At 41.4% G+C, this 16,282-nt stretch overlaps 1 protein-coding gene across 1 annotated transcript in view; it reads right to left on the reverse strand.

The window, feature by feature from the left end:
• Positions 1-16,282, reverse strand: part of DYNC2H1 (dynein cytoplasmic 2 heavy chain 1) — a 146,281-nt gene that overhangs the window by 24,704 nt on the left and 105,295 nt on the right. Inside the window, exons 83-84 of the mRNA XM_060273857.2 lie at positions 15,947-16,051; positions 1,044-1,160 (exon numbers count right to left, since the gene is read on the reverse strand). Coding sequence (XP_060129840.2) covers positions 1,044-1,160; positions 15,947-16,051 — 222 coding nt within the window. The remainder of the gene's footprint in view (positions 1-1,043; positions 1,161-15,946; positions 16,052-16,282) is intronic.

A 16,282-nucleotide genomic window follows, 5' to 3' on the forward strand; every position in this document is an offset into this window, starting at 1 on the left:
CATCTACAGAGGTGTGCTAAAAGCTGGATTCAAGTCAAATGCTGCATGTGCTGGTCAACACTCATGCGAGCATTTCCACACACGGATGCTATTGGCTTCATCCAATTCACTGCTTATTTGTTTAAATTTATATTTCCCGCTCACAGCAATGACTTAAGGTTGATACTGAAAGGGACATAATTCAAATTGTGGCTTTGGAATAAGCTCAAGTAACTTCATGTCAGCTGTATAAAACTAACATGTTTTACGTTAGTGCCATCGTCACTATTGTCTCCTAAACGTACAGATTTCTCATCCATTCTCACTCCACTGATCTAATTATTGTACCCACTTTTAAAACAATATACAAAGAATACATGTAATATTCAAACAGATGATGAAAATCAAAACAAATTTTCATAAACTAGTATATATTGCAGAATTTATTTTAGTCAACATTTAACAAGGACCTGCAAATTCCTTGAATATGCCACAATTGTACAGAAAATAGAATTGACCCATACAGAAAAGAAACTTTTTTTAAAAATCTAGTCCTTAGCCAGGTATAATTTTTGCATTAAGTTTTCTACCAATACTCAGAATCGTACATAACTTGAATTACTGGTTGTCTAAAGTGGCTCACTAAATCTTTCCAGAATCTTGAAATGATGAGACATGCTGCCATCAATATGTGGGTTGAAAGGTCTTTACTTTTCAAGTTTTTATCCAACTCCTCAATTATATTAAGCAGTGCCACTTCTGGAGATATCCTCACTACAGTACCTGTGAGGTGATATTACCGGTACTTGTCTCTTGAAAAATTTGTACCGAAAAGAAGTCTACCTTACAACCCGCAGCCACATTCTTTTCTCCGAAAGAAAAAAAAAAGTTCTATCAGTTGAAAGGAATCTTTGGCTCCAACAAAATATTATCTGAAATCCATGTTGTACTGGAATTCCCTTTTTGTGGAATGCCCATCTTTCAAATGATTGATATAGACATTTTACCTAGACTGTTCTATTGAAAGTAATACTGAAATCTTTACCAACAAATGACCCTCTTACCTGATTAAGCTTCTTCCATAGATTGAGGACTGGAGAGAGCTCATTAGACCAGATTTCCCTGTCAAATTTGCAGCCAGCAGTTACAGACCTGCTCAAGATCCGAAGCTGTGAAATTACCTGCGAGATAAAAAGATAATATGACAGTGTGTGAACACTTAGACAATTCTCTAGTAAGGTTATGGGTGAGTCAAATAAACAGAATTGTCTTCCGGAGGTCGGGGTGGAATCAAGCACTTCAAATCCGACTCAAGGCTGCAGTACCCTAACCATGTATATTCATGATGGCATTGCAACTGTAGCAATCATAAATATGTGCAGGATTGAATCACATATTATTGAAATCCTTGTGATATGGTAGGAGAAGGAAGCAAGCATACAGTGTCTTGCATCTTGCTGCTATCACTATTGAGACACAGATGCTGGCATTTTGGGGGGCCTATAGAGGCAGGCAACTGTAAGAATGCCATGCACACACCTCACGGGCCTGTCTTGCAATAACCTCGCTAGAGGCTCTGGTGAAAGGGGGGGGGATCTTTCCAACAAGGAATATTTAAAAACCAGCTCCATTTATTAGTTTTGACCTTAGCAAGAAATCAGTATTTTATCTTTTTTTAAAAAATTCAATTGGGATTTTTGGAAGTTTAAGTGGGATAGTTTCATTTTACTTCACCCTTGCTGGAATAAATAAATATCTATGAATTGTTATGCGTTTTCGCCCCACAGCAATACAGTAGCATTGCCTATACTGACATTTATTTATCTTATCGGGCTGCCTGTAACAGAGCTGTCAGGGTAGCTCCCAAGAAGAAATGAAACAATTTTAAATTCAAGATCAATAAAATAGCAGAATGTTTATTTTCTGTTTACATGTTATTTAAAATGGTTGTTTCTTCTAAGATTTTAAAACCACCGTGTAGTTCTGTTTTGCTTGGCCACACAGAACTTCTTAAATAAAAAAACATTAATCTTTCTCTAGGGCAAACTATTTAGTTGTTAAATAGTCAGAATTATCCACTTAAAGTCCACTAGTGCATTTTTGATTGATTTTCTAATCTTGAAAAATGTGTGATGATGCACTGTTTCATTTTCTTTGTTTGTCTGATAAATTATGTACTGTTGTTTGGTTCAGTGAAAGCAAATTAAAATAATTTATCAGACTTGCTAGAACATGAAGCCTCACTAGTTGGTAGTCTGTGGAAGTATTATTTTAACTTTTATAATTGTTGCTATCGATTAATTTGCTAAACATTGAAGAAAACAAATTCAAGCTTTAAAAGGAACATAGACACAAATGGAGATATTTTTTTTAACATTTCCATTCTCAAACTAGATACAAAAGATTTTGAATTTTGATGGAAATGCATCACTTAACTTATTGGGAATGTTTTGTTCCCTTGAAAATCCAAAATGCAACCTTGCTTTTCTACTAGATACACAGATTTATACTAAAATAAAAAAATTCCTTCAGTAGCACCTTAAAGACCAACTAAGTTTTTATTTTGGTATGAGCTTTCGTGTGCATGCACACTTCTTCAGATACAGTGAAATGGAAGTTTCCAGGCACTTATGTAGAGAAGGGGTGGGGAGGGGTGGGGATGGGGAGGGGGGATCACTCAGAAGGGTGGTGGAAATGGGTGATTGACTGACTGATAGCTGTTAATGACCGCAAACGACTGCAAATGGTTTTGCATGAAAAAGCAAGGGTTGAGATGGCTGAAGATCGCTTATCATGTATAATGAGATAAGAACCCGATATCTCTGTTCAAACCAGGTCCCTCCATGGTTTTGAGCTTGGTGATAAGTTGCAATTCAGCAACTTCTCTTTCCAGTCTATTTCTGAAATTCTTTTGTAGTAAGACAGCTACTTTGAGATCTTGTATAGAATGTCCTGGGAGATTGAAGTGTTCTCCTACTGGTTTTTCTGTCTTCTGGTTCCTGATGTCAGATTTATGTCCATTTATCCTTTGGCGTAGGGTTTGGCCTGTTTGTCCAATATAGAGAGCTGAAGGGCACTGTTGGCATTTGATGGCATACACAATGTTAGAGGATGAGCAATTAAATAGTCCTGAGATGGTATGTTGGATGTTGTTGGGGCCAGTAATGGTGTTGTCTGGGTGTATGTGGCAGCAAAGTTGGCATCTGGGTTTATTGCAGGCTCTGGTACCAGTGTCCATGTTAAGTCTGGTGGTTGTATTATTGTGGGTGAGGAGTTTAAGTTAAACAACAGACCAACAGAGCCAGACAGATACCTAGAGAGAACCTGCTGCAAGACAGACCCAAAAAAGAAAATAACAGAACACCACTAGTCATCACATACAGCTCCCAAGCTAAAACAGTACAACGCATCATCAGAGATCTACAGCCTCTCCTGGACAATGACCGCTCCCTTTCTCAAGCTCTGGGAGGAAGACCTTTCATTGCCTACAGACAGCCACCCAATCTTAAACAACTCCTCACCCACAATAATACAACCACCAGACTTAACATGGACACTGGTACCAGAGCCTGCAATAAACCCAGATGCCAACTTTGCTGCCACATACACCCAGACAACACCATTACTGGCCCCAACAACATCCAACATACCATCTCAGGACTATTTAATTGCTCATCCTCTAACATTGTGTATGCCATCAAATGCCAACAGTGCCCTTCAGCTCTCTATATTGGACAAACAGGCCAAACCCTACGCCAAAGGATAAATGGACATAAATCTGACATCAGGAACCAGAAGACAGAAAAACCAGTAGGAGAACACTTCAATCTCCCAGGACATTCTATACAAGATCTCAAAGTAGCTGTCTTACTACAAAAGAATTTCAGAAATAGACTGGAAAGAGAAGTTGCTGAATTGCAACTTATCACCAAGCTCAAAACCATGGAGGGACCTGGTTTGAACAGAGATATCGGGTTCTTATCTCATTATACATGATAAGCGATCTTCAGCCATCTCAACCCTTGCTTTTTCATGCAAAACCATTTGCAGTCGTTTGCGGTCATCAACAGCTATCAGTCAGTCAATCACCCATTTCCACCACCCTTCTGAGTGATCCCCCCTCCCCATCCCCACCCCTCCCCACCCCTTCTCTACATAAGTGCCTGGAAACTTCCATTTCACTGTATCTGAAGAAGTGTGCATGCACACGAAAGCTCATACCAAAATAAAAACTTAGTTGGTCTTTAAGGTGCTACTGAAGGAATTTTTTTATTTTACTTCGATCCAGACCAACACGGCTACCTACCTGTAACCAGATTTATACTAAGCCATATACCGTATTTTTCCATGTATAAAACACCCCTGTGTATAAGACAACCCCTAATTTTTTGAGCCCCAAATTAAGAAATAAATATTTTAAACTTTCCATGTACTGTATAAGAAGACTCCCAATTTTAAACTTAATTTTTTTGGGGGGAAATATAGTCTTATACATGGAAAAATACAGTAATTAGATTCCCCCCCTCCTATTCCCTCCAACATATATATAGGATGACAAATGAGTATATTCTATTGCACTCATATTAGCCAAACTTATCTTTATCTGGTCTCTTAAGGGGAACAAAATGAAGGTGAAGACTAGTAATTATTTCTTTCAGAGACCAAAACAGAATAAAGTTTCTCACGCCCGTAGCTAACCAATAATGCAGTCTGTTTCTAAAGAAAAAAACCCATCAAACAAGCAAAGAAACCACCTTTGACTGAAGTTCTTGCAATCTAAACAACAATCTAAGTACTAGCAGAAAAAGTGCAGTGGAGTTCAAATGAGAATGCAAAGGGCAAGCTGGAAGCCTGGGAAGCAAACTTGGGGTTAGAAGGGCCTGAAATTGAAGAGGTACCTGCACAATGTTTCTTCTTAAGAAAAGTAGAGCCTTTTCCATGGCACAATGAAATGTTAGTGCTGAAAATCCTCTCTCATCCTGAACTTCATAATAGTATGTGACAGTCCTTGTTGGGAGATTCATTCCCCGTGAGTAGTCAGTCATGGGTTTGTTGTCTATCACATGACTGGGTATGTGTTTTGATTCCACAGAGTGGGAAGTGACTTAGACAGGATGTCTGTCTTATTGTGTCCCTGAAGTGGAACTGTTGTTCCTTTGTTCTTTCTCTTTGCTGTGTGCAGCTAGAGAGAGAGGGGGAGCCATGATGAAGAGCTCCACGTATGTTTATATGTAAATAAAATAGATTAGCCAAGATGCTGTGCTACTGAGTTCTGTTACGCTACTGCGCAAGCCTCTGCGTATCTGTGAAGTGTGTGCTGGTGTCTTCTGGCACCAGTCGCTGTGATGTTCGGGCTGGAGAATGCTTATACGATCGCCAAACGATCGCCCAGGAGGGGGAGAACATGCCAGCTAGGCATGTGTCTCTGCCAGGGTACTACTCGTAAGTAGGCCTTTTCCTGATAGCCCTAACAGTTATAGGAACCCACCTGAGTTAAATAATTCTACCTCACATTCTAGTTCATGGGTAGGCAACCTAAGGCCCGGGGGCCAGATCTGGCCCAATCGCCTTCTAAATCTGGCCCGTGGATGGTCCGGGAATCAGCGTGTTTTTACATGAGTAGAATGTGTCCTTTTATTTAAAATGCATCTCTGGGTTATTTGTGGGGCCTACGAATTTGCTAAAAAAAAATCCCAAAATATAGTCCGGCCCCCCACAAGGTCTGAGGGACAGTGGACCGGCCCCCTGCTGAAAAAGTTTGCTGACACCTAGTTCTTTCCCATCCATTAATGAACTAAGCCACTAGATGCAAAGGTTGTACACATGAATACAGAAAGGGTTGATTTTCACAAGAACTGTACAATTTAAAGGATAAAATCTAAACTGGAAAACAATACATGAACTAAAAGTTGCTTTAATTTTTAGTAACTACATAGTATGCTTAAGTTAATTTATATATAAATTTATATATAAATTGATTCTGTTCTGTCTGCAATGTAGTTCAGCTACAGATTTCCCCTACTCCGTATTAAATATGGCTGAATCATTTGTTTATTTAAGCAAATCTACTCAACAGTTTTAAAAAGTCACAGAATGTAAACATACATTAAATTCAAAGATAAGTGACAAAATGAGTTTTGTACAGCTTCTGCAGAATTATCTCTTCAAAACTCTGTGGCAGACTTTTGTACTAAAGTACAAAATCTTTAATGACTTGATTATTTTTTCTTATGAAATCAGCCAATAAACCTTCTTCTACATTTTCACCTACCCATCAACAGGAAAATAAAAAGACAAGTACTCTACTGCCACCTACCATATTTAGTTACTGTATAATATACGTGACATAAATGTTATTTCCTCAGATCTTATCACCCTGCTTGAAAATATACTATTTTTGCCATGTTAATGGCAACAGACAGTTTTCAAAATACCAGTAGGTAGCAGCATCTAAAAATTATGTTATGTGTCCTGAATAAATACTAGCAAAGAAACTCATGAAAGATAACCCTGATTCAATCCAAACACGGGAAAGCTATTTTCAGTCACAAGATCCACTTTTGATGAATGTAAAATGGAACCTATTTTCCAATGCAGTGATTTCCTGCCTCTACTTAACCACAAGAAAGACTCTTTGGGGAGGTACATATAAACAACTTATTCTTCTCCTAGCCTTTTGCTGGAGCAGGCTGAGGTGTAAAATTATATTTTGCTTCATCTGTACTTTACTGGCTTTCAGCATCTGAAAGAATAACTTTCTGACAGTAAAGACAGTGGAATGGACTCCCTCGGGAGGTGGTGGAGCCTCTGTCATTAAACAGAGATTGGATGTCAATCTGTCATGGATGCTTTAGCTGAGTTTCCTGCATTGCAGGGGGTGGGACTATATGCTCTGGGGATCCCTTCCAACTCTACAATGGCTGTAACTGCTGTGTTTACTAATGTTGTTGTTGTTGTTGTTTAGTCGTGTCCGACTCTTCGTGACCCCATGGACCAGAGCACGCCAGGCACTCCTGTCTTGCACTGCCTCCCACAGTTTGGTCAAACTCATGTTCGTAGCTTTGAGAGCACTGTCCAACCATCTCATCCTCTGTCATCCCCTTCTCCTAGTGCCCTCAATCTTTCCCAACATCAGGGTCTTTTCCAGGGAGTCTTCTCTTCTCATGATGTGGCCAAAGTATTGGAGCCTCAGCTTCAGGATCTGTCCTTCTAGTGAGCACTCAGGGCTGATTTCCTTCAGAATGGATAGGTTTGATCTTCTTGCAGTCCATGGGACTCTCAAGAGTCTCCTCCAACACCATATTAGTGTTTACTAATAAGTATAGGTAAAGGACCCCGGGACAGTTAAGTCCAGAATTCAACTATGGGGCGCTCATCTCTGCTTCCAGGCCAAGGGAGCCGGTGTTTGTGCACAGACAGTTTTTCTGGGTCATGTGGCCAGCATGACTAAACTGCTTCTGGTGCAATAGGACACCATGATGGAAGCCAGAGCACATGTTTACATTCCCGTTGCAGTGGTACCTATTTATCTTCTCTTACTGGTATGCTTTCGAACTGCTAGGTTGGCAGGAGCTGGGACAGAGCAACGGGAGGTCACTCTGTCATGGGGATTTGAACTGCCTACTTTTGATTGGCAAACCCAAGAGGCTCAGTGGTTTAGACCACAGCGCCACCCATCTATATCTATAGCACACACACACACACACACACACGTGGGTGGTGCTGTGGTATATGCTAGGTGGGTGGTGCTGTGGTATATGCTAGCATAGTACTTAGTTAAGGATACATCTGTTGTACTGGTCAAAATTATGGGTAGGTCCATATTGGAAACCTCCAACATATGCAGCGAGAGGAAGGTTAGATAAGAAGCAATACTGCACTGTTCTATAATGTCAGGGCTGGCAGCTTGAAAGCACACTCAAGGTAGTTAACCCTGAAGACAGGCAGCACATGGCAAATGAGTGTAGAGAGTGCAGGGTGAGGCAAAGCAGCTGGTGGACAACAAGCTTAGTCTGAGGATCCGTAGAAGGTTCTGAGGATTTTAGGCCAAGGTGAAAACCAAACACCTTCAGCTCTTGTGCCAGCTGACAAATGGCTTAATCATACTGGCCATGTCAGCTATGAGGCTGCAGTACTTCCTTCTGTCTACCTTCATTGCCAATGGATAAAAGGTTCAAGACACCAGTTACTCGCTAGTTTGGCAAGCTGACATGAGTGTTGGAAACCAGCTCTCCTTGTCAGCAGTTTTACCATGAGAGAATCATATCTGAGGGAGTGTGGAAGAAACTGGCTGGATCAGGTCCATAATTTGCAGTACAAATACCAGTAATGTTACAAGGAAGGACACCTTCAGTCAACATACTTCCAGAAAAGAGTGCTAAAGACTTAAGCCCTAATGTTAAAATCCTTTGTCTCTTGTAATTTGACACTCCTGAAAATGAATCGTTTGTCTTTTAGGAAGCTTCCTGGTGCTTAGTTAGATTTAATGTTTGTATTAAGTTAAATATTTAAATCGAGGGTTACATGAAATCCAACATTTTACAAATGTTTAAAAAAGAAAACTGGGATTCTTTCCATAAGCCTGCCATGAAATGTATTTTTAAGTAAGAAAAATTAAACTCCATAAGCTTCCTCAGTGCTTACACCAAATGTCATTTACATTTTTTTTATCATTTATTTACTTATATCACTGAGAACTTGACTAAGGATCTGTTAGCATGAAACAGTGCTAAAGATTCGTAACTACAATAATGGCACTCTTTGTCAGGATAGTGAATATTATGAGAGCATAGATTGTTTCAGTATCCTTCCAATATGCATTCTAGTCTTGTGCATGTCCAAACTATAATTTATGGCAGTGATTTGCAAGATGAGGTTTTTACTAAGTATCAGAAGTAAAATGTGCAGGCTTTATACTATGTCAAGGAACTGCATCAGCATATTTTTCAAGGGAATTAGGTCTTAAAAGCTTGAATACAAATCACAGGAGACATGCTAGCTTATGCAATTTTAACTTAAGCAAACTAAAAGCGAACCTCTCTGTCACAGTGAAAAACCCATTCATTCTGCCAGCTGTGAATATGAATACCATCAAAGTTCAAAACCTATGTGCCACTTGTTTCTGTGAAGAGGCCATGTACTGCATTTTATTAGGAATACAGTCAGTTAGTCTTTATCTGTATATAACCGTAAGTCATTATAAATAAGCCAAAAATGAAAAGAAAAAGGAGACCAACAAGCAAACTGTGTGTGAATAAACCAGGGGAGTACATTCATTTGTACTGTCCCAGTTACAAAACACATAGACCCAGTTTGCAACCCTCCTTGCACCTAAGAAACTTGTCAGACATGCAATGCCACTAGATGTTCCATGGGTAGGTAAAATATTTGAATAGGGCATATGCATGTAAAATACAGCATATGAAGGTCTACAGATTAAATTGATATTCTAGATAAGATCCATTATTTGGCCATAAAGTCTGGGCCTACAATTGATTTTATACATGAACGTTATAATGAAGCATTACACCCATGACTGAAGGAGGAAGGTTCTGCCAGTTGGGAAGGAGGGAGGAAGGCACTCTCTAAGCTCCCCCACCATACAATAAAGTGATGATGAGAGAGCTGCTGCTGTGCCGTGCATGCTGCTGTGAGAAGCAGAGAAAAAAAACTATGCTAAAATTCAGGCTTCCTTCTCTCTCTGTGCAGCAGTGGCAGTAGGTGGAGGGGAAACAAAGGAGAGAAAGGACCTTCCTTCTCCCTTTCATGCCCCCCCCATGACTGCCACAAACTGCTCTCTGAAGTGCCCCCACTCCATTTAACATTGCTGCTGAGACAAGTGATGGAGGGGGGAGGTGCTTCAGAGAGCAGTTTGGCAAACTTCTCTCTGTAGTGCCTCCCGCTCTCCTTTAAAAGGGGCTGGGGTAGCCTGTGAGGGGATAGGCAAGTGGGTGGGTTAAGGTATGAAGCAGGCACCCCCAAACTGCAGCCCTCCAGATGTTTTGGCCTACAACTCCCATAATCCCTAGCTAACAGGACCAGTGATCAGGGATGATGGGAATTGTAGTCCCAAACATCTGGAGAGCCAAAGTTTGGGGATGCCTGGTATAAAGAGAGGGTGGGTTGACCACATGTTGGGGAAGGGGGGTTGGCAGAGGGAATGGCAAGTGGAGGGAACAGGGGAGGGAGTCCCTAGTAATAAGGTATATTTGTCCAGATCCAGCAGCAGCAGCAGCAGCAGCAGCAGGAAGAACAGCACCTCCTCAGTATCTGTATAACTTGCAGGCAGAAAAAATGTCCTGGTTCTGTTCAGTCATTTGTTATGAGAGTTTATTCTGCTTTGCATCTTACTCCTCCAATTTAACTAAGAATGTATAGTAACTTTGTTTGCATGTAACACTAAGTCTCTAGTACTGGAAGCTAAACCGTGGCTTGCCTTAACATCTGTTTAACCTCAGTTATGGTGTTTTCTCTTCCAAACAAACCACAAGCAGTAAGCCCAGAACAAACCTTGGTTAATGCTCATTGTTTGTTTGGAGCAAGGCAAACCACAAGCTCTGATTTCGATGTAACACAAAGCCAAACCAATGTTTCACTCCCAGTATTGGGCAGCAGCAGAAGGGGGGGGGGCGAAATGACCAGCATGTTCTCACTGTGCACCAACATGTAGCATGCGGGTAGCCCAGAACATTGATGTAACACCATTACACTGGTTAAGCACCATACACACTTGACAGAACCCTATGTTCAACCTCATCAAGTAACTGTGTTGTGGCAGTGTTTTATGAATGTGCACTGTCCACAACTACACATGTGCAAATTATGGCTCTAAAGAAGCTGGATGCAATAGCAAATACAATCACATAAAAATGCTTCCGTGGTGCTTTTCCATTTGTACAAGTGCACATATAATGTGAAACTCAGATGAAGGAACTGAAAGCTGAGGGAAAGCGAGCATGCAAAGTCTCTGTATAGTACATTGTACAGAAATCAGAGATTAACAAAAGGTACAATGTAGACTTCCAAATGCTTTCCTTCCACTGAGGAAGCAAGTGCAAGTAAATCCAGACTCTAAAATCTAGGTTGAAGCACTCAATATGAGATTCACATAAAGTTGACAGTAATGGAGGTAATGAATATATTATCTGTTGTGCTTAGGCCACACACATGTAAGCACTGGTTGACTAAGGTTTTTGCTTCTGAGAAAGGCATTGCTTAGAAATAAGCAATCATCTGATAGCTTTCCTCAACAGAGGGAAATCAGCTCTTCAAATTACTTTGGATATATATGATTTGGGATAAGGAGATGGTACCATTTCAAGAAACAAACTTCTCAGATCATCATGCACCACTTAGAAAAACAATCAGCTTTTAGCTAATATATATATATATATATATTTTAGTAATGCTTGTTGTCAAATATGGGTCAAGGTGTAGTCCAAGTGGTAATTCCATATCTGAAATTTCAGTATCTTTATTTCAGAATTTAAACTAACATGGGCTAAGGCAGGTTTCACTTTTCATAGTCATTTTTCATTACTATAAAAATGCACCCCTTATTAATCAAAGACTTATAACTACTATATTATCAACTACTATATTATCTGCTGTAAAAGGCTGTTGTAACATGATGCAATGTTTCAAGGGCATCGTTAAGTATCTTTATGGCAGGAATTTGCAAAGCTGAGGCTCAGAGCTGAGTTCAAAACGCCATATGGCAATAAGATAACTGAGTGTATGACTGAATAATAAAAAGCAAACTGTGCTTTATAAATGATTTCTGTATCCTCCAATTATGTGGACTAGAAGAAAACTGTGTGAATTTCATGGTTCAGGTCATGTTTATGAAATGGTAATTTGGGGCGATCCTTGCATGCAGTGATAATCGTGTCTGTGTGCATTTATAGAACAAAGGCACATATGGAGAATGTCACTAACATTGCTTAGACAGAATACTGGAGTTTTGCTTTTGACTGACTGTGCCACTCAGTTCGGAAATGCATTCGTGATGCAGTAAGATTTCAAAGGGGATCCCATGACTCTGCATTGTGCTGCAGCATATATTTGTATTCTGCATCAAAGAAGGGCCAGCATGCTTCAACAATGGCTTTCCATGAAGAAAACACATTACAATTGAAATATAAAAAGCTAGAAATGAAAATGATGGTTTAAATGGTTAATTAAAGGATCACCAATACTTTTTGTTTAGCATGAAATGCTTATAATGAGCCTGTTTACAGCAAAATGCATCCTGAAATAGCCACCCCTCAATTCAGTTCACCTTTCTTATATGTTAAAGTATTTTATCAGAGGGCCTGGATCTCCTGATAAAACTGGGGCTTTTCTATTGCTTCTGATATATCTTGTAAAGAGTGATTGTGTACAGTATTTCTTCAGATAAGCAGCAGTGAACTGAACTCAGACTTTGGTAAGCTGTAAATGGGCTTACAAAGTGAACAAAAGAGTAAGGCTATAACTCCTTCCTTGTCAAAAATGATTTACGGCTATTAATTGTCAATTAATCTTCATTAAATCTCAGAGTTACTCATTACACCTCAGTGTAACTGAGCTCTAACACAGACATTCCAAACATTTTTCACAGAATAAAATTTAAGAACTTGCATTTTCCTGTTCTTTTTGAATCTGAGAACAGTGCACCAAATACACCCTCTCATGGATGGTTCAGGAGGATACCATGGTTGATGTTATCCAAAAGTCACCAAGATCTAGTAAGACCAACAATTTCCCCTCTCACTCTCAGCGCAACCAAGACAGATTCAGCCCCAAACGTGGGACTGAACCCAGTTTGGAGTGGATCTAGATAGTCAATTTCCTCCACGGATGCCTTAGTCAGCACTATAGTAAGTTTTGTTTAATCTCTGAATTAAATCTGCAGTCATTTTTTTCATTTCTTTCTGTTACCAGAATCTGAACATTAGAAAATACACCAGATTTAATGGAACAGATTTAATGAACAAGGTAAACTGATACACAGCTTTATTATGGCCATCTTTATGGTTTGTCCAGTGAGATGTTAGCTGCAAAATCATATCTCAGAAGCTAGCAGATTCTCACCTTCAATTTGCCTGGTGGAGAAGTGAATGCACACCACCAAAAGCAGCATTTTAATTGACTTACCCCAAATAGAAATACATTAAACAATTGACTGGAGTCTAACATTGCACTCTAATCACTGTTGCAGAACCTTCTTTTGAGTATTTGTGCTGACAAGCAATTCAATTTACAATTAATATTGTTTGCATGCCACCTCAAACTTTGAGCAGTGCAAGATTCCAGGGTTCCAGGTGCGAAGGACAGTGAAGACAGGTGTCTTTATGATATACTAGTGTCTTCAGCCCGTTAAATAAACGGGCGCTAGAATGCATGCCGGCTCCTCGATCCGGTGCTCCGCGCAGCGCTGATCAGCGCCGACCCGGCAGGCCGCCAGATCAAGGAAGCGGCCTGCCGGGTCGGCACCCAGCAGCGCTGCACGAAGCACCGGGGGACTGGCGGCGGGGAAGGCAGGCAGGCGCTTGCTCTATTGCCTGCCTGCATTCCCCACTGCCTGTCACACGAAGATCGGCAGGCGCCGCTTGCCGGGGTTTTTCAACCCCGGCAAACAGTGCCCGCCGATCTTCGGCTGTCCCCCGATGCGCTACGGCTCGGGGAAGCAGGCAGGGAGACGCAACAGCCCGCAGCTTCCCGGGCTGTTGCGTCTCCCTGCCTGCTTCCCCAAACTAAAGCGCGCGGGGGACAGAGCCGAATTGCGGCGCGGGGGGGGGGGCTTTTCGCCGTTTGCCTTCCCCGAGCTAAGGGGGAGGCAAACGGCAAAAAGCCCCCGCCACGCCGCAATTCGGCTCCGGGACTGGCTTGGCGGTGGCGGGAAGAAGGGGAGGAATTCCTCCCCTTCTTCCCGCCACCGCCAAGCCAGTCCGCAGTGGGGGCTTTTCGCCGTTTGCCTTCCCCCCAGGGGGAGGCAAACGGCGAAAAAACCCGCCGCGCCATACTTTGGCTCGGAGACTGGCTTGGCGGCGGCGGGAAGAAGGGGAGGAATTCCTCCCCTTCTTCCCGCCGCCGCCAAGCCAGTCCCCGAGCCGAAGTGCGGCGCGGCGGGTGCTTTTTACCGTTTGCCTCCCCCTTCACTCCGGGAAGTCAAACAGCGAAAAGCCCCCACCGCGCCGCACTTCGGCTTGGGGACTGGCTTGGCGGCGGTGGGAAAAAGAGGAGGAATTCCTCCTCTTCTTCCCGCCGCCGCCAAGCCAAAGCCGGCTTCCCTCGGCGCCCGCTGCTGCTTCGGCCGAAGAAGCGCCGTCCCATGCCGGAGGTGCGCGGCAAGGCTGCCGGGGGGAGCGCTTCTTTCCCCCGCCGCCTCGCCGCGCACCTCCAGCATGAGACTGGGCTTCGGAACGGTGGTTGGCGGAGCGGCGGTTGGCCGTTGTCCCTCCGTCCAATCCCTGTGTCTCTGGGGTACATGCGCAGTACCCCAGGGACACACGGGACAACTGGACGCAGGGACAACTTGGACATTATTATATAGGATGGCTTATTTACACGCACACACATATACAACCTGAGCCTATGATGGAGGGGTTCACAGCATTAACACCCCAAGAGGGTTTTGCTTCTTCCATAGCCACAGCCTTCTAGCAGAAATGTGGCATAGCTCTGGCTCCCATCTGTCCAGCCTGCAAGCTTCTAATTGTCTATCATTAAATAGTTGAAGTACCTTCTACATGATAGTACAGTGGTGCCTCGCAAGACGAATTTAATTCCTTCTGTGAGTCAATTTGTTTTGCGAAAAATTCGTCTAGCGAATCCCATTGGAATACATTGAACTTTTATTTATTTATTTATTGCCCATAGGAACGCATTAATTGAATTTCAATGCATTCCTATGGGAAACCGCGATTCACAAGATGAATTTTTCACAAAACGAATTTGTCTTGCGAGGCAACCTCTGATCGCCAAACCCATTCGTCTAGCGAAAAATTTATCTAGCAGGGCATTCGTCTAGCGAGGTACCACTGTATTTTGTTTTAGGAAAAGTTAGCTCAGCACATTTAAGGTTCAGAGTTAGAAAATATGTATTGGAAGATGGTTTTTCTAGCTGCAACCCCCTTTTTGTATCCTAAAATAAAGCTGCAATCCCCCCCACACTCACCTGGTTCTAAGCCCCACTGAACATAGTGAGACTTACATCTGAGTAGACAGACATATGATTTCACTGTAAAACTGATAACTATTTTCCATTTTCTGGCCATAGATCTGGCTCTGTGTCATATGTTCTAAGTTTATTCCTTAGTGTGGTTCTTCCAATGTACCTGGGACATATTCTAGCTAGTTATACAAACAATTCACATGGGGAATGTTTTGCCTGCTAAGTTTAATTGGAAATATTCAATAAAAACTAACTAATATTTGATAGCATATCATTTCATAAGATTCTAGGTAGCTGGGCTACCACTAATATCACGTGGAGTGAAATCTTCACAAAATTACAGAAAGGGGTCTTTATCATCACACTTTCCATTACTGTGATATATCAACATGAGAGAACTAAAGTTCTCCAAATCTATAGCAAAGGGCATGTCCATGACTCCACTAACAGATAAGATTTCCTCCTCATATGAAGAGAGAAGTTACTTCTATATATAGAGTCCTGGATAAGACAGAAGAAGCAACAAACACCTTCCTTATATTCATAGGATCAGCATGGTCTATACAACACAGGTTCAACACAACTGTTCTGAGTATGAAGAGGCATCAGATGCTTGAATCTCATCACCTTTGATCAATTATCCCTCAGAATAAATTAGTTTCCTTACTTTTCCCTAAAAAGGGAATGAACCTGGAAGCAATAGATCTCACTATCACAGTGAACCCTGTAAGATTTCTTTTTGAACAGATATGATCTTTTTAGCAAGTGACATTTGACATCTTGATAACAAACAAACAAACAAATGCTTACTAGAGAACTGGTCATTCGTTGAGATGAGCGAGCAATGTTGGCAGGCAAGCCAAAGAAATCAGGTTTATCATCTTCTGGAAGACTTTCAATAACATGACGGTAATCCTATGCAAAAGGGAAAACTGGTATTCAATATGTTATTTAAAAAATCTCTGAGCACTCTTATTTTCATAAAAGGAAGGGAAACATGTGGGTAATATACTTTGGAAATAAATTTCGGATTTAGATTTCAGTCTTTTAGTTATGTTCTTAGCCAGCTGAGTTCTGAATACACTAATAAATATGTAATTTTGAATGTGCTCTTAGATATGGTTACTATTATTAGTCAATCAAAGT

Source organism: Zootoca vivipara, chromosome 4 (genome assembly GCF_965207765.1).
Source record: "Zootoca vivipara chromosome 4, rZooViv2.hap1.1, whole genome shotgun sequence".
NCBI lineage: Eukaryota > Metazoa > Chordata > Lepidosauria > Squamata > Lacertidae > Zootoca > Zootoca vivipara.